Source organism: Equus caballus, chromosome 7, assembly GCF_041296265.1.
Source record: "Equus caballus isolate H_3958 breed thoroughbred chromosome 7, TB-T2T, whole genome shotgun sequence".
Classification (NCBI taxonomy): Eukaryota; Metazoa; Chordata; class Mammalia; order Perissodactyla; family Equidae; genus Equus; species Equus caballus.
The window spans coordinates 28,911,460-28,933,653 of record NC_091690.1 but is presented as its reverse complement, the minus strand read 5'-3'; the positions used below and the strand labels follow the sequence as shown (position 1 = coordinate 28,933,653).

The following is a 22,194-nucleotide window of genomic DNA, read 5'->3' as shown; positions in this document are numbered from 1 at the left end:
GGCCCTGAACAGATATTGATTGAAAAAATGAACGAATGTTCATTTCACATCCCCAAAGCATACTGGGGCTCAGGGAAAGTCTGCCTGGTAGTTTCCCTATAGGCCAGAGGCTTTAGTGGTTCAGGGAATTATGCATCCAAGGGCACAATTTGAGTTTAACCCTAAATGGCACTTATTTTTTTCTCTGTTAGTCCTCCTTGCTAGACTGAGCTCGCTCTCAGGGCAGGGCCAGGCCTTTCTCAGCCTTGTTTCTTCCACGCCGAGCAAGGCGCCTGACACACAGAATGGGCTCAATTAACGATTTGTTAGATAAATGAAATGACTGTTTTGTGATACTCTCTCCCATAGTTTCTGGCCGCCTACCTACCCCTGGCCCCACTGGGGAAGTTATCAGAAATGGTGGCCGTTATTATGGCTTAAAGATCACAGAGCTCTGGCCCAGCTTGAGGAGTAGTTTCCAGAGCCGGCACCGGGACTCAGGGCTCCTCTCTCTCCATCTGGGACTCTTCCCTTTTACATTGTTGTCTTCCAAGAAGGGGGACCTGGCCCGGCATCATCACTGTCCTCTGAGAAGGAATTCACTGGACCTCGTGAGAAAGGCTGAGTCAGAGCCTCTCAGACACAGGGACAGGGCAGCAGGAGGCAGATGTGGCGGGGCTTCCACCGCCTAGCGCAGGGTTTCAGCAGAATCGCCTCGGGTGCTTGATGCCACAGCAGCTCCTGGGCTCTCTCCTACGTCTCCCCAGTCAGACTCTGGTGGGGTAGAGTCTAAAATTCTGCATTTTGAACAAATTATCAAGGTGATTTTGATGCATGATTTGTCTTCATAGTTAAGAACTGGGCTTCAGAGTCAGAGGTTTTTGGGTTCAAAACCTGTTGCCATTACTAATTGTTCAAGGCCAACTCAGTCAATTTCCTGAGCCTTAGTTTCCCCACTTGTAAAATGAGGATTAATAAAAAGTACCTACTTTGTAGGGTTAAATGAGAAGATACATATGACACATTTAAATGGTATACGGCCCGTGGTAAAAGCTTAATAAATGAAAGCTGCGATGATGATGATGATGATGATGATGAAGAAGAAGAAAAAGAAGAATCAGAAGATGGTGAAGATGAAGATAAAGACGATGATTCTCAACAATCTCCTGGAGAGGCGATTCTGCAGCCCCTTCAGTGGTACATTCCCTTGGGGGGCCACTGATAGTCAGGAAGCTCTTCAATATGTCTGCTTCCTGCTGTCATGGGGCATCATTTCCTATTTCGCAGGCTTTTCTGAGGGTGGAGAAGGGCTGGACTAAGAATAGAAAGTTGATTAGTAGGGTGATGGGGAGGGTGGGAGACCTTCATAGAGGCAGTTGGAGTAGCTGTCAGAATCCCTATTTCCTCTGATGTAAGAGAATCTGAGAAAAGGAGAATAGGAAGGTTAATGAAGGAGACGGAGAAGAGGAGTAGGGAGTGGAAAGGAGCTACAAAGGGCAAAGCACCTGAGCCGGCGGTGGAGGACAGGCGGCCGACAGTGGGGAGGGGTGTGATTGGCATGGGGGTGGGGCTTGGGTTGGTCAGACAAGAGGCAACAGGAGAGAACTGGCTGTCCATTCCACTGCTGAAGGGACTCCTCAGCCCACCTGGGATCCCATCTGTGCCTTACCAGTCGGCTCCCCGGAGTCTAATGCTGGTTCCAGGGTTAGGGTGAAATTCAGGGAGTGGAATAATCCAAAATAGTGAACAAGGTGTAGGAATTCCTTCCCTATGTGACACCCCCTTGCCTCCCCTCTCCCCCATAAAGCATGGTTGCCTCCCTCTTGGTTTTTGCGGGGCTGCAGCCCTGACCCACACTGGCTGATCCTGGTGGCAGAAGTGGGGATGACCAGCGCATGCCAGGAGTCTTGCACAGGATGCAGCCTGTTGTTCTTGGGGATAACTGAGAGCAGGAGGTTGTCCTGAGTGCCAAGGAGAAATGGGCTGGGGACAGAGAATGGAACTAAGAGGAGGGATCTGCCACCATGGCAGCATAGCTAGCTTACCTGCCGAAAACCATTCCTCGTGAACTGTAAGATTTTCAAGGCATAGTTGGACCTCTGGCCTTTGCTGTTGAATTCAATGTGGCCGGTGAGACCTTCCAATTCTACCTGTCCAAGAGAGAGTGAGTTACAGCACCAAATAGGCCCCATGTTCCACTTGGCCCCAAGAAAGCATTCCACACATGAGCTATTTAAGGATGCCCAAGAGAGGGGGAGCCATCAAGATCCATTCTCCTGCCCGCCTCTCAGCCACAGGATCTTGTGACTACAAATGGGATGTCTCTGGAACCAATTCAGACTTGTCCGGCGCTGGAGTAGGAGAAGGATGCCCCACACCCAATGACCTCACAGCTGCTGCCTAAGCCAACACAATGCTAGGGTGCTCGCCTGAGCTCAGATTCCCATGGGCCCCTCCTCCAGGCCCTTGGCTGTTAACAGTATTCACCCTCTCTGGGCAGTTGCTCACCCACCCCCAGCCTGCAAGAAGTCAGGAGGACCTGACTCTAAATGCAAATTCCAAGCCACTCTGCACCAGGCTTCTCTGACAGGAGAGGTCTTCTTTGTGGACTTGAGATCCATGTCCGTCCCACCAGAGGAGACACAGCGAGAGAACATTGGGGAAACCCAGCACCAAGCTAGAAGTGCTGAGCCTGCAACTCCCTGCGAGTTCCCGGTCTATGGCAGCATCATCCATCCTCGTTTGTGCAGAGCTTTGCTGGGACCACCTCTAAGCTGAGGGGTCAGGTTCCAAGCCTGGAATCCAGGACCCCTTAATAGTCTCAAGGCTCAAGAGCCATTGCCTTGTAAACAAACTCGCCATGGATTCTCGGTGGTTTTAGAGATCAGGGAACAAATGTGACCCAGGGGCCACTGAATGGGGTCGCCAGAGATTGCTTTTCAGCTGAGGCTGTGATATGCTAAAGAAGCCCAGAGGTGAGGGGCCTTGAACAGTGTCCCACCGGCAGGCTGGGCGTGCTCCTGCGGGGCCCCAGCCGCCCCTCACCATGCGCAGGTAGTTCATGAGGCTGGTGCCGTGCTGCCAGATCTGGGCTGAGCCGCAGGACAGGGGCTTCACGCCGATCTCCTGGCTCCGGTTCAGTTCCTGCACCGCGGTCACCACAGCATAGACGGCATCAAACAGCAGGGCCGAGGAGAGCTGCGAGAGGGCAGAAAGCGGAGAGAGGAGGCACAGAGGGAGGAAGGGATGGGCGTAAAGGAAGGGAAGGGAAAGGAGGAAGAACAGAGACAAGGAGGAAAGGAGGACATCAAAACAAGGAAGATAAGGGCGTGTCTTTGGCCCGCCTCCTGTCTGTGGTTCAGCTCCACTTCCCCTAACCAGGTGCTTGCACACAGCAGACAATGGTGGCAATGGCTTCTCAGGGACTGGGCATCAAGCTACCCCTCTGGGCACCATAAGATTTCAAGAGTATCTTTCTCTCTCTTTGCTCCATGGAAGTAGCAACTTCCATGCTCTCAGGAAGGGGACAGCGTACCTATCTCAGGAAAAGGAAGGAAGGCAGCCAGTACCTTCAGCTTTGCCCATTCTACAAGGCTCAGTTGAAGGTCACTTCCACCTGGGAGACCTCCATGATATTGTTTCTTCATAGACGGACCCACTACTACAGTCTACTTTGTACTATTCAATTTGATGAGTATGTATGGAGCACACGGTCAATTCAAAGCCCAAAGATAGTGAGACCCTATTCTTGTGACAGATTATACTGGAATGGGGGAGGGGTATGGGGAGACAGGACAGAAATAAAGGTAACATGAACTGAGTGAGATGGACCCCCAAAAGTCTGTGGGGGTCCAAAGAGGAAGATATCTTATCTGGTTGGGTGGTTGAGGAAATGTTTTGTGGAAGATGCAGCGTTGGAACTGACCCCTGAAGGATTCTGGTAGATCCTTGCTGCATCTGGGAGTGGGGCGCAGCAGGGGAAGGGGAGGAAGGCATTCCAGAGGTGGAACTGCGGGAGCGAAGACAGAGGTGGGAGGTGTGGAGCACACCTGCAGAAGGGGATGGGAGGGGAAGAAGCAATAAAGCGGAAGGGAGGCAGGGGCCATGCTGTGGAGGCCTTCAAGCCAGGGCAAGAGTTCGGTGCAGCTGTCTGTCCATATTGTCATCTCCCTAGTAAAGTGCAGGCTCTGGGGCCCGAACACTCAGGACCTTCACCTCTGTATCCTGCAGAGCATCTAGTACCAGGACTGGCATGTGGTAGGCCCCCAAGACACATTTCTTGAATTGAATTAAATTTGGGGTGAAATCTGTCCAAAGGCTCAGCCCAAACACCACGTCAAGTTAACTGGATGTTTGCAGCCTTTGGAAAGGGACAGGCTGAGGTGTTTGGGCGGCGATGGGAGGAGAGCAGAAAAACAGAAGACGCCCGTCCTTGGGGAGTGTGCCATCTACGGAGGTGACATCACTCTGCTGTGTTAATGTACTTAAGGCCCCTGACAAGAGAAACCTACTGAGTACAAATGACTATAGGATCAACACTGTGCAGGGGCCCTGAGGGAAGGCCCAGGAGAGCAGGCAGAGGCCCTGAGGAAGGAGTGATGTGGGGCGCTGAAGTCCACACCCACCCTAAGACGAAGCAATGCCCTTCACTGTACTGGGACGCTCCACGACGGGCAATTCAATACTGTCTCTTCAAAGCCCCTTCTTTCAACAGAAGAAACCAGTGAGAGCACTCTCCATGTGACTTCTTCCAACCTTCCTCCTACCGGCTGAACCCTGGAACACAGGCCTCTCCAAGGTTGGAGGCAGGGAGGCCATCTTGTGACCTCCTGGGTTTTTTCAAGCTCTGAAGATGGAGTGTACGCAGCTTGAGACAGCGAGGTGGAGGAGAAACTAACATAAAGGAACACTAAACCCGGAGTCTAGATCCCAGGCCTCGCTTATGTGCTGAGTGACTGCACGCCGCACCGAGGGAGCACCAGTCCCCTGTAAACGAGGGTCAGTGTCCCCGCCTCAGTAAAAGTGCTCTGTACGCTGCGAGTGTCAGGGTCACCATGCCTGAGGGCGGAGCCCGTGTACCCCCAGGTGCGCAGGTGTCAGCAGGTGCTCAGGAAGCAGGTGTTGGCTGGACTAAGGCTCTGGGGAGTAATAAGACTGGGAAAGAGTGACTTATTTCCTTCACAGTTTTACTACCTGTTGGGCAAGGAGGCCCTAACAGGAACAGGGTAAGCTGACTGCTAAAAGGCAATTACCGGGGAAACAGCCAAATAAAGTTCTCCGCCCCAATCTAAGTTCACTTGCATTGGAAACCTGCCTGGCCAGTGTCTTCCTTCTTTCTCCCTCTCACCCTCTCTCCCCTCTCTTGCCCCTTTTCTTCCTTCCACCTGCTTCTTTTCTTTCTTCCCAGCCCCTACAATCTGGCAGGTACTGTAGACTTCAACACCACCCATTCTCCACTGAGACGTCCCACCAGACAGGAACCATTGTATCCCCTCTGCCTCCTTTGGGTCTTCGGCCCTCCCAGCTCCACACCCCTCCTTTCTGTCACCTGGTCCCAAAGCCACCTGTGACCTGAAGACTAAGCAGGTAAGGGCACCTAAGTGCTATAATCGGGATCAGCAGAAACCTCTGCAGTCCTGCTGAGCCGTGCTGACCAGCACACTCTGCCAAGCCCCTCCATCCATCATCTCCCGCTCTCTCTTCCCCATCCCACTGCCCTTCTCCTTTACAGCTCAGCTCCTTCTTCATTTGATTCGAGGCTCACCTGTGTGGCACTTGATGCTTCTCAGCAAGCCTACAACTGTCCTTGTCCTTTGCACATAATTCATTTCCCCTGGAACACATGTGGCTCCTTTATTAATGGACCTCTCACATTTCCTTGACAAAAGGACATATGGAAATTACGAATGCTACAGACTCTCCCTTTCCAGCTTAGACAAACATCTACCTGAGGGGGAGTTAGTTACCCCATTGACATTGGCTTCTAGATCCTTCCGTTTGGCTATTTAAATGATACTGTAAACTAATTTCTGCCTCATCTTCTCTCTTGCCTCCCAGTTAGTTAGTCTCTCCATTCTGAGATTCTCAAAATCACAGAGTGTTAGAACTGGAAGGGATCCTAGAGATCAACTAGTCCAACTCTCTCATTTTACAAATGAAGAAACTGAGGCTCAGAGAGTTCTCCTCTTGCCCCAAGTCACCAAGCAAGACAGTGGCAGGGCCAGCACTGGAACCCCAGCACCCCTTTCCCCATGCTGGTTTCCGCCCCTGTCTGCGGCATTGTCTCTCCACTTCACTTCCTGACAAGGCTCCTCTCAAGAAGCCCGGGTGTGTCGCCGCTCTACCAGATTTATTCCTGTGCCAAGCCTCCTGGGACAACATGGGGCAATCTTTCTAGACGTGGTTACCTTCTTATCAGCAGACAGCAGCATGAGACTCTCAGGCCAGAGCTGGGGGCAGGGAAGGGTGGTGGGCAGGCTTCTCTGCTACCCTGGGTCTGGGTATTACCCAGTTTGCCTTCTGGTCTGACCAGTTGTTTGTCCTCACATTAGCCCCTCACTTGAGAGCCATTTGGAACTTTTGCTGGAAGAGGACTATAAGGGCAGGACAGACAGGGCAGTGGAAAGTACCATCAGTTGCCTACCTAGCACCATTATCCCCTTCTTCCTCCCTAACAGAACCTCCATTTCATTCAGGTGTCCTCCTCTCCCCCAAGCAGCCATGTGCTTCAGGGGTGGCTGATCCAGCCCCAGCTCCCAGGTGACCCTGAGTGGTCCAGAGTCATCCCATCCCCATAGCCAACATGTGATTCAGGACTGGGCAAGTGGCTCACTTCTGACCAATGAGACATGAACTGAGGCCTGGAGTGATGGGTTGCTTCTCAGAAGAGCTTCTTGTCTCTGAGAGAGGCAGTTCTTGCTCTTCCTCTGGACACTCCTGTGTCAGGACACAATGCCTGGACCTGTGGCAGCCATCCAGGCTCCAGCCTAAAGATGAAGTTGACCCCAAGGGTGACAGAGCAGAGATGCAGGGAACCTGGGTTTCCAATGACATCACTCCAGAATCTGCCCTACCTCTCGACTTACTGTGACATGAGATAACACATCTCCTTTTTTGTATAAGGCAGTTTAATTCAGGATTTCCATCACTGGAAGCTGAGTGCATGCTAACTGGTCCTGAGGTCCTGGGGACCCCCTTCCTCTCAGGGGCATTGTTGCCCCAGCCCCCCAGAGAGGCCTGGGCCTCATCCCCTCTCTAAAGGCCCCTTCTGCTCACAAGGCTACACACTGGTCCCCGAGAGACCCCAATCACTGCAGACTCGCAGACACAGCTCACCACGCCATTTCTCACATCCTCCCACCAGCCCCCAAGCTCTTTCCTGCCACATGGTTGTCACTGTTCCCACTCCATCTGGGATGTGGTTTTCTTGGCTGATGCTCTCTTATTAGCAGATAATCCGGATGCCGGGAGATCAGTGTGTGCCTGTTTGCAGTGTTCTTTGGCATCCTGAACTCTGGGGCCTTCAAGATTCTTCGAGTGCTTCTAGTAGTTACAACTCCAGCAAGGGATGCTCGGGGCAGGGAGTACATGGAAGGACCATCTTCAGGGTTCCTGTCTCCTCTCCATCTGTCTGTTGCCTTCAGAGAGGTCACATGAGTCCCCAGGATGCTCTCGGCTTCACGGGTCCTCTCTGCGGTTCAGCCTGGGCTGATCTGAGCTGGAACCTCCTAAGCTCTGAACATCTTCTCCCACTTCAGTCTCCTCAGGGTCCCCCAAACATAACCCGACCACCCCTGTTTCACAGTCTCCTGGTGATGTTCCCAGGCCTCTCACCTGGATCCTCCAACTGCTTCTCTGAGACCTTGCCTCCCATCCCCGGCTCCTCCAGCCTATATCCCCCAAGTCGCCAATCTCCTCCCCTCACCCAATTTCACCTCCGATGCTGTGAGGGCCTGTAATCTCTGCCTCATCAACTCTTCCATCTCACTCCAGAGCTCCATCCTGAGCATCTTTTTGCTCTTCTAACTGCTTTCTCCCTCTGCTATTATTTACTAATTTAACTCTGGAAAGCATCTGGGACAGCAGTTGGGGAAAGCAGTTTTGGTACCAAAACAGCACTCAGGCCCGCTTCTGGGCCCACACTCCCCGCCATCTCCACTCCTTCCCGCCTTCCAAGCGTCTCCCTTCCCTTTCACGATCCCCCTCTGTCTTTCTGTGGCTTCTGTTCCCATCTGTGTGTGCGTGCCTCTTGGACTTGTCTCTGCTTCTCTGTCCCTGTCTCTTCCGAATATTAAATTCCCCAAACAGCTCAATCCTCATTTAAAATCCTCTCCTCTTTCTTGGCACCAAAATTTTGCTTGGCAAGGAACTCTCGATTCTCTTGTTTTTATATTTTCATTTGGTTCTTCATTGTTTTTTTTCTTTTGAGCTGTTTGTAAATTGTTTAGGGGAATGAAAGACTCTGTATAAATTAAGATGAATCAGTCTGACTCAGGGAGTTGTGCTGAGTTTCTTCTCCTTCCTCTGAGATAAAAATAAGAACATCTTCTAAACGCACACCTGTAACCCTTCATGTCCCTTGACACTCTCCCGATCACTGGGTTCCCAGGGTCCTCTGGGATGCCCATTTGTCTCTGAATCTCTGTAGCTTAAACTCTGCCCCCAATATAATACCAGGACAGGAACCATTAAAATCTCATGGAAGAGTTCTTACAATCTGGGTTTTATTCAATGAAATAAACACTTAATTACAAACATCTGTTTTAGCCTAAATTCTAATTACTTAATCTAGCCATCTGTAATTTTAATGATTTCCCATGATTTCGTTCCTTGCAGCATGATTAATGGGAATGGCATGTGAAACTGGTGGGTATGTGTCTCCATTCACGATGCTCCTTCCTCTGCTTGCAGGGTCTCTGGCAAGAAGCACATCTGTGGCTTGCTGTCAGCCACCTGGTGGGTACAGCCTGGGTGGGCAGCACTGAGCTTCCTTTTACGAGTACCCCTCGGTTCAGCCGCTCCCTCTCTGCACCCTTAGAATTGGACCCTCCTTCGAGCAAGCCCCCCTGGAATACTGCTGGCCCGAATACTGCCAGAAGATGAGGAAGAGGGGGAGACTCACACGTAAGTCAGGAGGAAAAGAAAAAGGATAGAAGAAATTTCGAGAGTGAAGAAGGAACATCGAGTGTGGGAGAGAAAAAGAAAGATAAAGAATGGAGGCCGTGGAAGGAGGGGAAGGTGGAAAGAGAAGAGTGATGTAAGGAGATGAGAGACTAGAACTGAGAGGGAGAGAGGAGGGGAGAGGAGGCAGGGAGAGAGAGGGAAGGCGAGCAGGTCCCCCCTGAGCTGGCTGCAGCCTTTCTAGAGAGCTGGATGGGGAGACAAACCCAGGCTGTGCTTTTCTTCAGCTCCCGAGCAAATGAAAGAGCTGGGCTGTTTGTGCTGGGAATTTCAGCCCCCAAAGAGACAGGAAGAGGCACCACTTTTCAAAAGGTAGTTTCTAAAGTGAGAAGCCTTGAGGAAGATTTGTTCCGTTTGAAGCTGCGAGCTTGCTTTTTGCATTCGAGGTGAGGAGTTTCCATAACACCTTCCCTTCCCCCTCGGAGCCACAGAGACTGTGAATGGAAGATTCTCCAGCACCGGAAGGCAGATTTAGGCTCCGGTCCAGGCTGTGTTGGAGCACCAGCCTCTGGAGACCCTCAGCACGCCACCTAGCTCTTCTGGGCCTCAGTTTCCTCATTTGTCAAAAAGGGGTGTGTGACCACTCTGATTTGTCATTAGGATGCCATGAGGAGGAGAAAGAGGTCAAGGTGGGATAATTTCTTGGGATGTGCTACAGTATTCCTCAGCTCTGTGCCGAGGTGAGAGGAAAGGGAGTGAGTGCCGTGGCCTCCTAAGCTAGAAGGAACATGCATCCCCATCTCACTGGCAGGAAAACCAAGGGGCTCAACTAAGAGAGAGCTGACTGAAGCAGAACCAGAATCTGTGACTCAGGACAGGTTGTCCCATCCCCGTGACCAGTTCTAAGTCTTGCACACTCTCCTGATGTAGCCTCAGCGGGCGTGGCACAGCCTTTTACTCTGGTCTCCACCCCCAGCACAGAAGGAGCCTTTAGGAACACTCCTGCTCCCGGATGCCCCTCAAACATTCTTGGGGAGAGTAAGATGCTGAGGCCTTGGGAGGTCTGAGACTGGATGGATAAGGAAGGAGAAGAAGGAGGTCAGGGTTTTGTATCATTTAAACTGCCCGGGCTGCTTCCATGTGACAGAGCACCCTCTCCAGGTCAAGGAGCAATCCAGCGTCTGGCCCTGCTCCGCCCTGGATGCCTTCACACTCTGCTCAGCGTCCCACACACAGTGCATGAGCAGCAGCGAGGTATCTGCTTCCCCCTCCTCTAGAAAGCCTTCCCTGACCTCTCCAGGCAGAACTGAGGGGCTTCCCTGGGCTTCCACAGCGGCAGCAGACCTCTCCGGACCACTTTCCTGGAGGTGGAGGCCGGTCTGGTTCGCACACTGTGGACCCTGGAGGACAGCAACTTGGGCTCTTCTCTGCAATGCATTGCACAATGGGCCCCAAGCCTTCACCCTGCTCTGTACTCAGGCCCTTTGCCACGTGACTTTGCATTTTTCCCCTCTACAAGGGTAGAGTACGTTTCCTCATTCCCTGACTTTGAGTTTGTGTGGGCGGCTATCTTTGGCCAACAAAATGAGGTGGAAGTCACAGTGTGCCCATTCTGGGAGCTAGACTAAGAGATCTGGTGTGTTTCCACTTGTGTTGCTGCCCTTCTGCAACCACCATGACTATGCCAGGCTAGCCTGCTGGACCAGGGGAAGGATGAGGGGTACGTGGAGCAGAGCTGCCCCAGCCTAGATCAGCTGACCCCTACTCATCAAGTGAACTCAGCTGGGCAGCTCTGCTGATCCAGCTGAGCCAGCTTAGATGAGGTGGTCCCTAGCTGACCTCAGACGCATGAGGTACATAAATGTTTATTGTTGCATGCTAGTGAGATTTGGGGGTTGGTTGTTATACAGCATTTCTGTTGTTAAAGCTACCTGATAGATTTACTAATGCCTATCCCAGGGTCTGGCACATGGAAGGTTAAATAAACTCATTTAATGCATAACTGTGCCTTGAAGATAGAATCATATCCCATTTTATCTTCACAGCCAACTTCTAAGATGGCCAAGCATAACTAGCCCAAAATTATAGATAAAGAATCTGAAGCTCAGAAGGGTTACATAGCCACGTCAGATCACACAGCAAGAAAATGGCAAGGCCAGCATTTGAATCCAGGCCCTGTGCCTCGAAGGCCAGCACTCTTTTCAGCACACATGAGAGTGCCCAGAGCCGGCCCCACAGCCATGTGAGAGGCGCTGCCTGGCCTTTGTATCGGGTCCTTACAGGCCATCCCACCAGGTACCAAGGGACCTCATCTGCCTGCTCGTGGTCACTGTGACCAGAGAGAAATTAGAAATGTGGCACATGGACCTTTTACTTCACCAGGTCAGACACTAAATGTGGAATGGTTTGGGTTGGAGCAGAGGTGGAAGGTTTTGTTTCCTTTCCTAATATTGTGCCATGAGCCTTTCAAGTCCGTCAGCACCTCACTAGGATACTGGAGTGATGATGGCAAGAACCGCAGACAAGACCAGGGGACAGGGCTTGTATTCCTGCCGGGAGGAATGGGCCTGGTCCTACCCCTGACACTGCACTTGAGGACGTCTTCACCATCCCTTTAGTCATCTCATAGGGGTGAGGACCCCTTTCCTTCAGCTGTTTCACCCCCACCAAATCCTTCCTATGGATTCATCCCTCTTTCAGGTCTAAAATACCTTGTTGACACTTTCTAGGACCTTCCATGAAATCCAGTCCTCAAGCTCCCTTCTCCTATCCCGTTCCCCTGATCGAAGCCCCCTGAGCTTTGCCTGAGCTCTGACCCCTTAGCTACTTCTTCCTTCCTGAGCTTTCCACTAGGTGATACAATCACAAAGGCACGGGGTTTGGTGGAAGGTCACTTTGTCCATGCCCCTGCCGCTGGTTCACCACCTTGGCCAACTAGTAATTAGATGCCCATGTGTGCCAATGCCCAGAAACGTCCTTGCCTCTTGACAAGCCTTATCAAAGAGGTATCCCTCCTATTTTAAAAGCCCACCAGAGAATGTCCCATTCCAAGAGGGTACCCAATTCCATTGTTAACTCGTAGGCCTAATTCTTTTCCATTTCTTTCTATTTCTAACTCATTATTCCATCTGCCTCATTCATTCATTCACTCATTGATTTGACAGATACCCACTGACTACTTTAATTTTGCCAGGCCAATTTATAGTACAGTGTGGTGAGGGAATGATGTTCTAGAGAAAGGCAAAATGGCACAGTGGTTAAAGCTATGAACTGTAAAGCCATATGGCCTGGGTTCTGATCCTAGTTCCTCTGCTTACTAGCTGTGTGACCTTGAGCTGTTTACTTAACCTTTCTGGGCCTCAGTTCCATCATCTGTAAAGTGGAGCTACGGATACTAGTTACCTTAGAAAATTGTTGTGAGCATCACATGAGCTGCCTTATGGGGCTCTGAGAGCTTAAATGTAACGTGGCTAGGAGAGGCCCTAGAAAGCCAGGCAATCCCCATCTCCTAAGAACCTGCTTTTTAACAGATGGAAACAAGCAGATGTACTTGGCCTGCCCTACAGAGTAAGGACATCAAATCCAACGGAGAACACCAGGGAAATCTTTGCTTCCATCACACACATAAGGAGGAAGAACATGAGTGAGAGCACAGAGGAAGCCTGTCTGCATGAGCTCCTAGTCAGGGCATGGTCCAGGCGATGGGAAGAGCACCGGACCAGGAGTCAGGAGCTCAGAATCTAGCTCCACTCTGCAAAAGGCTTGGTGTGTGCCCTTAAACAAGACCCCCACACACCACCCCCATTTCCAGCTTTGGCTTCAGTTTCTCTATCTGAAAAGTGAAGGAGCAGATCAGCCAAGAGGCCCCTCCAATGGTAGGATTCTTGGATCCTACACCCAGGCAATTCTCAGCCATGGTGCTATTGGGAGTCTGGCCACAGGAGGCTTGCAGACGTCACTAAATGACAACTTGGTGCCTTCACCCAACCCTCTCTCTGCTGTCTCCCCCACAAGCCTGCTGTGTGCAGCTTGCTACCTCCCACACCTTTTCCCTTGTAACCTTCCCAGCACTCAACACACCTCCTTTTGAGCTGGGCCAGGAGAAGGCTGGGCTCCAGAAGGGTCGGTGCCCGAGAGGCTGGCTCACAGATGGGGGTGTGTGTGGAGGTGAAGGGGCACCAGGGAGGGGCTCTGGTGGGTACTTACTGCAGGCCCCGTGAAGGGCACATGGTCACAGTTCTCCTGCCAGGACTGGTTGAGGCTCTGGGCAAACTCTTGGAAGAAAGCATGTGACTGGTTGAAAATGGAAAATCCCAGGATGTTGACACGATCATCCACAAGGCTGTCCATTCTCTGGAGCGAGAACTCCTGGAAAGACCCAGCAGTCAGAAATAGAACAGAGTTAGGAAAGGAAGAAGTGGGGGGATAGAGTTTGCTGGAGCACGTCTGGGTATCTCCTTCTAGTCAAATGAACACTTACTGCCAGGCACTCTGCCATGTACTAAGGCTCCAGAGAGAAGTAAGAGATGTTCTTCTGAGAGCTCACAGTGTTGGTGGAGGAGAGAAAAAAGATCAGCAGAACGATCTCTAAGGAAGGCATGCTTAAGATGCACTGGATGGAGAGAGACAGAAACACTAATGTGTGTGGCAGAGGCAGGACTGTGTCCACAGAAGGTGTCACCCTCGAGCTGAGTCTTGAAGGATGCATAGGCGTTTTCTGGGTGGAAAATGTGGATGGACAAAGGCTATTCTAGACAGAAGTCACAGTGGATACAAAGGCATGGAGGAGAGAAAGCGTGTGGCCCTTTTAGTCAGCTGCCTGTGGTGTGCTTTGACGGAAGCATCACTTCTCCAAGTGTGATCCACAGAACACCTGCCACCAGACTCACCCAGGTATCTTTTAAAAAAATAACAATCTCTGAACCCCACCTAACACCGACTGAATCTGAATCTCTGGAGCTGAGGCCCAGGAGTCTGAATTTTCAGCAGATCCCAAGGTCTTATGCACACCAAAGTCTGGGAGTCCCTGGGTTAGCACATAGCATGCACGGAGTGGGGAATGGTGGGAAATGAAGCTGGAGAGGTTGCCAGGGGCCTGGATGCCAGGCCAGGGAGCTTGTGCTTTATCCTGAGTGATGGGAGCTGATGGGACTGTTAGCAGAGGAGTGACAAAATCAAGGTGGCTTTCTAAGAATCTCAACCTGAAGGTCTGCAGGTAGGGTTGTGACTTCATTATTATTTTTTTATTCATTTGATAAATATTTAAGTGCCTATTATGTGCCAGACACAGGCACAGAAGATGTTCAAGGCACAGAAGGTATGAACAAGAGAGACAAATTTCCTGCTCTCGAGGAGCTTGTAGGTTAGTGGAAGAGACAGATTGTAAGTAACAAATAAATATAGAGAATTTCAGATATCTATGGGGGGTTAGAGTGGGGAGCTGCTACGTTGGGTGAGGCAGTCAGAGAAACCCCATCTGGGGCAGGGACATTTAGAAGCTCAAGGGAATTCTCCCAGGACCCATGGCCCTCATCCAAGCCCCTGGCCGGGGACAGGTGTTATCTCAACAAGCTCAAACCTGCAGATATGAGCCCCACTGAGGCCAGTTAGTGTCATAAGGAGAAGAATCGCCCTCCTCAGGCAGGGCTGAGCTCAGAGCCCTAGACCTCCAAGCCTACCTCACCTTGGCCTTACACAGGAAAACCAGGCAAGAGGTGTGGGCTATTTGGCTCTCCAATGCCTGCTCCTGGAATAATGCTTTCCAATGTGGGTCAGGTCACCTTTGTGCACTGAAGTCTCATCCATCACACGTTCATTCCAAGTGCCTCACGCACAGCTCCACACCACATGGACACAGGGTAGTTACAGACCCAGGACTAAGCCATCAGCCACTCAGCCTGACATGACAGATGGCAGGTGCCTTGGGCTTACTTTCTGGCCAGGAAGAAACGTTGCTTTTCTTCAGGCGGTCTCCTTTTCTTAAGACTTAGCTCCTCCAGGCCTCTGGTGCGTCCCCTGCATCCTCACTCACATCTACAGCCACCGCCAAGGCTTCAGGCTGCAGGCCGAGCTCCGCTGCTCAGAGTCCAGCCTCATGAGCTGCAGCTTGCAGACTGAAGTCACAAAGATCTCTTTGGAGCCACCAACTCTTGACAGCATGGAGTCGGAGGAGAATTAAGTATATTTTGGATCCTGCCACATTCCTATTAGGGGAACCTGGACGTGCCAGAGAACATATTGATGCATAAGCTGATATTATCTCCCACCTCTCTAACAGGCAGCTGCCCATGTGCTGTGGGCTATCAGCAGGCACGAGGGGGCAGATGGCTAATGAGAAGAGATGCATCTGGCAAGGGGGAGGCGGCGGGGTTGCAGAGCCAGGCTGCCGTAAGGCAAGTGAGAGGCCTCACCAGCCATGGTTGGTGTAGGGGGAACCAGAAGATGTCCCCTCTCCCTTGGCTTCCTTGTCAATGTGGGCAGCTCATCAACCCTCCTCTATCCTCTCCCCACATGCACAGCCTGAGGGGAGGAGGCCCATTTCAAGGAAGCTCTGACGTCCTTGACGTCCACAGATTCGCAGTGACAGTAGCAGGGATACAGCGGACAAGGGCTTTGTGGTCAAATCCAGGTTCTACACCACAATGGATGTATGGCCTTAAGAGAGGTCTTTAACCTCTCAGGGCTTCAGATCCTCATTTTGTAAAATGGGAACGATAATGACAGCAACCTCATAGGTTGTTTCAAGGAACATGTACAATGCCTGCAAAAGGCTTAGCATCCTATCTGGCACATGAGAAGAGCTCAACATACGATAGTTACTGACATACTGCCACGAGATCTCAGGCAGCTCTGGCCCTCTGTTTCTTTAGTTCCACTTGTCTTGGAAACCTGACTTAGGAAGGTGTTTCCTTCAAATGTGTTTTCTTGGCAGAGTAAGAATGAATGAACTAATTACAGATACTTAAAGACAGCCCATCCAGAAGTCAGCCAATCTGTCCTCTTGTCTTTTAATTCCTACCTTCTTATTCCCCAAATAGGATATAAAAGGTCCCCTTAAGATAAAAAGATCCAGGAGCTTCCTTGATAATTCATTCTATTTATAATGACTCATGGGAGAGTTTGTAAAAGGACAAGAAAGAGGGTAGTGTGGTCTCGCATAATTCCCCAGGACACTCTAGGATTCTACTCCCTAAGCATCTCACAGCTAGAAAATGCTTCTTTATGTCTAAACTTAGACTCTCCTGCTGCTATTGAAGGCTGGTTTCTAAACGAATATGGAAAACAGTGGACCACCACCGGTTTCTACACAACGAAAATCTTCTAAGCCAATATTTCCCAAAGTGTGTTCCTCAGGACACTCGCTTTCCCAGAGGATGTTAACAGAAATTGTGTGAGAACAAGGTTCCATGTTCAAATAAGGTTAGAAAACACTGTGTATTACATCTGCCTTTTCAAGATTCATAAAGCGCACTGGCATAGTAAAAGTTTAAGAAGTCCTGCAGTGAAGCAGCTTGTTCAATTTTGTTTAACCCAGAACCTTCCAAACATATTGACCATGCAACACTTTTTTCCCCCAAAACCTGCAAATGTCTTGCAGCAGTGTTCTACAGAACATACTGTGGGAAATGATACTCTAAACATATTCAAGGAAACATGTATTATAAACCCAAATCAAATGGTGGAGACATTTTGCTGAGACAGGTAGTTCATAAAATGAAGAGACTTCAGGATTGGAGGGCATTGAAGGCCATCTGGTTCCCGCTGCCCACCACGAGCTCTAGGGAAGAACACACACCTGGCTCCCTCGGGGCTCCTGTGCTCCCCCAGCCATACTGCCTGGCAGCAACCTTAACTGAAGTAACAGAAAGGGCTGGGAGCCCTGGGGTGGAACAGGCTCTCATGGAGAGCTTGATTCTCTTCTTATAAATGTCCCAGGAAAGGAAATTCTGAGGGTCCCCACTCCCAGTGGGAGTGGATTCCATCGTTGTGGCACCAAGGGAATCTGGTGGAGGACAGAGCAAACGGGCATCTGGTAAGGCTGAGTGGCAGAGCAGAGACCAAGTCCAAAACTTCAGTTACTGCAAGCTTGCATGGCTTTGTGACAGCCCTCGTATTTCTGTTACTTTGTCATGCTTGTGGCCTTTCTCTCCCAAGGCCTGTGTGTTCCTAGAGAGCAGAGATGTGTCTGCCTCACTTTTGAGCCCATGCTGCACCTAGCATAGTGCCTGATACCTAGAAGCTGTTTGGTAATTGTTGGTTGAAGACTGTTGATGAAAGACATTTCAATTCCCTGGGGTCCTCACTGTGCCCAACTCTGATCACTAATCACACAGTCTTTCCCCTCCAGAAGGTGTAAGAACATGAGTAGAATTTGTATCAACTCCTGATTGTTCTCTGGAAGTTGCATTATTGTATTTTGAAAAACAAATTTCTCACAGCTTGTTTTCTTATCACTGGGCTTTCTCATTAAAAACTGGTAAAATGTGCATGCTGCACGTGTCTGTGAGTGTGTGTGTGCGTGTGTGTGTCTGAATTCTTGTGTATACAATGATTTGCAGGGAACCAAATAACTACAGTTGAAGGTCATATCACAGCCACAGACGAATACAGGGGAGCGTTATCCCGGGATGAAGGCTGTTTTGAACAGGTGGAAGGAATGCCTCATGGGTGATGGCTTGAGAGCAGCATGGAAAGGCATCAAGGGTGGTGAGGCCAGCCAAGCCTCCCTCACTTTCTCCAGCAGGTGTGACCTTTCCAGTGTCCTGGTTTACCCATAGGCATCCACTCCCCAGTCAGCTGCAGGGACGTCTCCATGCCTCTACAGCCACCAAGCCAGGAGCAAGGGCAGGCTGTGAGTAGGGGGACAAGGTCAGTCAACTAGAGCTAAAAGCATAAGAGGTTTTAATGATTCAGATTCAGTTTCTCTGCTTGACTTTAAGGAGAAAATCAGGAAACCAAAGCACACGTTCAGACTGCATCCTTGGGTCAAGTCTATCTCCTAACCCTTCAGCGCGTGGGCCTGGGCCCGGGTGAAATGGGGAGGTAGGGGAGGTGGCATTCTGTGATGTTCTCTCTGCCCAGAGGCTGCTTCTCCCTTGCATTTCCAACCCAGTAAGCGCATTATTGTTCCTCCAGCCGCCTAAGCTAGAAACTTCAAAGGCAGCTCAAATCCCTCTTCTTTTAACTCCATATCCCATCAGTTGCCAGTTCTGTCAAATCTGTCTCCTAAATGTCTCTTGAATCTGTCCCTTCCTTTCCAGTCCCACCAGGTCGGGCCTTCATCCTTTCTCCTGTGCAACAACCTGTCAACTGAGACCACACCTCCGATCTCAGGAGACATGACCACCACATTGCCCAGCTGCCAGGTGCCATTTACATGGACGGCATGTGGAAGGCGGCCCCTGGAGCTACGCAATGTGGCAATCTCATCAGAAGCAGGACATAGTAGCAAGAGCACAGGTTTTAAAATAAGACAGTCCTGGCTTCAAATCCCGATTTGGTCATATACTGGTTGGGCGATCTTGGGCAGGTCAGTAACCTCTCTGAATTTCAGCCTGCTCACCTGCAAAATGCAGATCAGAACATCTACCATGCAGGGGTCATCTATGAAAAGTGGCTAGCGCATAGTAGGCTCTCACGACATGTGAGTTCTCTTCTCTTCAAGCGCATTCTACCCTCCATGCTGTCCCCTTCTCCCTCCTTCTCCTGGTCCCCATGCTTCAGCTGGGTCCTAACAAAGGGAAATATCTGGCCTGGGGGCTTCTCCTCCCTCCTTCTCTCCCTCCTTACCCTATAACAAGCTATTCTTAGTTATTTGTCAAATGAGAAAACTTCCGCTAAATAAGTCACCATAAGGTGTTAATTGTTTGGTGTGGCTATTTGTGTCAAGACAGAAGGCTTGAGTCGAAGGTCCAGATCTTCCAACCATAAATAATTATAACAAAGCAATAATTATAATAATGATAACGGCTACAATTTATTGACCACCAACTGTGTGCCTGGCAGAACTAAGCACTCCACATGCTTGATCTCAGTCCATCCTGACAGCAGCCCTATGGCAAGGAGTTATTGTGGCCATTTCACAGCTGAAGGAACTGAGACCCAGAGACATGAAGTGGCTTTCCCAAGGCCACACGGCTGTAAACAAAGGGGTCTGGATTCAAACCCAGACCCTAAAATTAGGATATTAGTAGCTGCCTTCAAAGCCAGCGCTCTGTGTTCTTGTACCACTTACCCACGACTGCATGTGTGGCCTCAGTGTTTGGGGCAGCAAGGGCCAGGGGCCCTATGAGTTCACTGTGATTGGGCTGTAAAAAAGCTGGCAAAACTGAGTTAAAATTGATTTCAGAATACGCAACTCAACTTGAAGATGAGTGAGACAATTTGCAGCGACAAAATGAACCCTGGTGGTCTGAGTAAAGGGATTATGGAACATCCACTAAACCTCTGCATGAGAAGGATTTTAATTACAAAAGAGTCTGGGGCTTGGCGCAGGCTCCAGACTGAGCAAGTAAACAGCAATCTTGAGAACACGGGGGAGTGGAGGTTTGCCCCACACCATGTCTGTTCAACACGCAGAACCCAGAGAAGGAATATGAGCAAACGCCAGGTGCAGCAGGTGGGGAGGAATTAGAAATAAATGCCATATAATGGAAGACATGTGTGGCTAAGCTGTGTCGAGAAGCAGGCAGGCAAAGGCAGCTTCGTGAAGTTGGCCAGCTTCTGCTGAGAGTTGCTCGGGAGCCTCAGCCACCCCTAATCAAACCTCCATACCGTCACCATCATTCGAGCCACCATGCTCCCTGCTGGCCTGCAGGCCGTCTCCCTCATTGCTGCATCCCTGGCACCAACAGAAAACAGCGAAACCGAAAGCGGGTTCTTTGGTTTAATTAAACGACGAGGAGAGTAATTGTGCTGGAGAGAGCGGGTATGGATTTAGAGTTATAACATTTAAAATCGTATATTGTCTATTGGTATTTTGTCCTAGATCTTCCTCACTGAAATCCCATATTCCAAAACCCAATCTTTGTTCCTTAAATTTTTTAATCTTTTTATTTTTATCTCTTGTAATTAGACAAGTTTCCTCTTTACAAAATGGGAGAATAACACTTCACAGTGTCGCTGTGAGACTTAAAAGAGATATAAGAAAGTGTTACATAGACTGGAGGTATGATACGAACTCCTGGAGTTATTCGTTTTATTAGTAGTAACAATAAAATAGCTTGAGGAATGCATTTTGCGCACACTTTCTGGCATCGTTAACAGGCAATGAGGAGACAGTGCAGGGAGGGAGCCTTTCCAAACCCTTTGGGATTGTGCCACAAAGGTGGGTCCCTCTGCTCCTGCATAAAGCCCTCAGCCCCGTTGGCCTAAGAACCTTAACAGCTCCCTTCCTGCCAGGGCCACGGGCAACCTATACAAGGCGCCATCCCGATGCCTCTGTGACGTCGGGAATCTCTCCAAATTCCACCACCTGGCCGCAGTCGGGTTCTGACTGTCTCTCTTTGCAGACCCTTCACTCCAGAACTGGTTCTTATTCTTAACAGCGGCATTTCAAACAGTCCCCTCCTTGTCGGCTGCTTTCACCCAAGACTCAGTCTTTGATGCCCCTGCTCCATGCTCAGCCCGGCCCCTAACTGCCTGGGAGGGGAGGCTAGCAGCCTCATATCACCCAGACCACACTTCATTCATTAAACATCAATTGATTATTGAGTAAAATAACTTTAACTATTTGCATCAACATGGCTCTACGTAGCTCACAAGGCACTTTCAAAATCGCTTTTGGTCCTCACAAGCACACTTGGAGTGGACAGGACAGGTTTTGTTCATAGTCCCATTTGGTGGAAGAAGAAACTGGAGTCCCTGGAAGTTAAGTGTCTTGCTGAAAACACAGACGTGGGATTAAGATCTGGGTACCTGGCATCAAGATCAGCGCTTACTACTCCATCCCTCCCTACTGTGGGCTCAGCACTGGGCTGGGTCACCAGGAGCAGTATAAACTCAAATGCATGCACCCTTCACTTGAGGTTGTTAATGATGGACAGCCTTTAACGTTCTCACCCCAGGAGTGCTGAGAACACCAAAAGATTTCAATTTCTGAAGCCATTATTATGATGCTGGAATGATGGAAGGTATTCTTGAGACCCTATCACTCCTAAATGTGAACTCCTTATCTTTCCACCCTAATCTGATCCCTTCCCTTGGTTGGCCATCTGTGAAGGTGAGCCTTATCCACCTGTCGTTCAGGCTAGAATTTGGAACTAATCCTCTACTTCTTACATTCATTCATTCATTCAAGCTCCCCATCTCATTCATTCATGCCAACGTGCATGCACTCATTCATTGTCGTTGGAGAACATTTTACTTTCTTAACATCTCTTGAATCTGTCCCCTGCTCTCCATTCCCATTGCCTCTACCTCCATTCTGATCTTCATCAGCTAATTCCTGGACTATGAACTAACTGGCTTCCCTTTCTTCAGTCTTGTAATTCTCCAGGTTCCTTTTCTGTGCTACTGCTGGAGGGATCTTTCTAAACTACACATTTGATCATGAATCCCTCGCCACCTCCCAGTGCTCCTTACTGCATACAGGACAAAAGCAGACTCCTTAGCTAGACATACATGTCTTTTCATGCTGTGATCCCTGTCTACCCCTTTGCTCATTCTTTACCTTGACCTCCTCCACCATCCAAGTCAGGCAGAGCTGGCCACTGCCTCACAGGTATACCTGTTATCACTTAGAACTTTTTATCACACGGGTCTGTTCAAAGCTACCTCCCAAGGATCGGGTGATATTGGAGACAAATGCACTTACATTACCAGCATCTATCTGGTGCACAGCTTATGGAAAGAGGTCAAGACTGTTGACTGAATGAATTTAGGAAGGGAGCACCTGTCAGGCTGTCCCTCATCTTACCCTATGGATAGCCTGGACCTCTCAACTTCCCATGACTTTTCTTATGGCTAGATCCATTCATTTTTCCTTTGGACCCAAGGCATGGTAGAGGCCAGGCCCTAGACCTTTTCTCAGGAAAGCCCAGGAGCCACCAGGAATCCAGAATCTCTTGGGTACCCTTACATCCTCTCCCTCCCTCC

The 22,194-nt window shown here is 50.0% G+C and overlaps 1 protein-coding gene across 15 annotated transcripts in view; it reads right to left on the bottom strand.

Annotated features, from left to right (window-relative positions):
- Window positions 1-22,194, bottom strand: part of GRIK4 (glutamate ionotropic receptor kainate type subunit 4) — a 413,900-nt gene that overhangs the window by 102,912 nt on the left and 288,794 nt on the right. For 11 of the 15 annotated variants that reach the window (XM_023645003.2, XM_023645006.2, XM_070273803.1 and 8 more), the window contains 3 exons: window positions 13,306-13,467; window positions 3,025-3,177; window positions 2,025-2,129 (listed from right to left, as the gene is read on the bottom strand). In XM_023645003.2, coding sequence (XP_023500771.2) covers window positions 2,025-2,129; window positions 3,025-3,177; window positions 13,306-13,467 — 420 coding nt within the window. The remainder of the gene's footprint in view (window positions 1-2,024; window positions 2,130-3,024; window positions 3,178-13,305; window positions 13,468-22,194) is intronic. The other 4 variants (XM_070273805.1, XM_070273801.1, XM_070273806.1 and 1 more) reach the window with 1 other exon arrangement.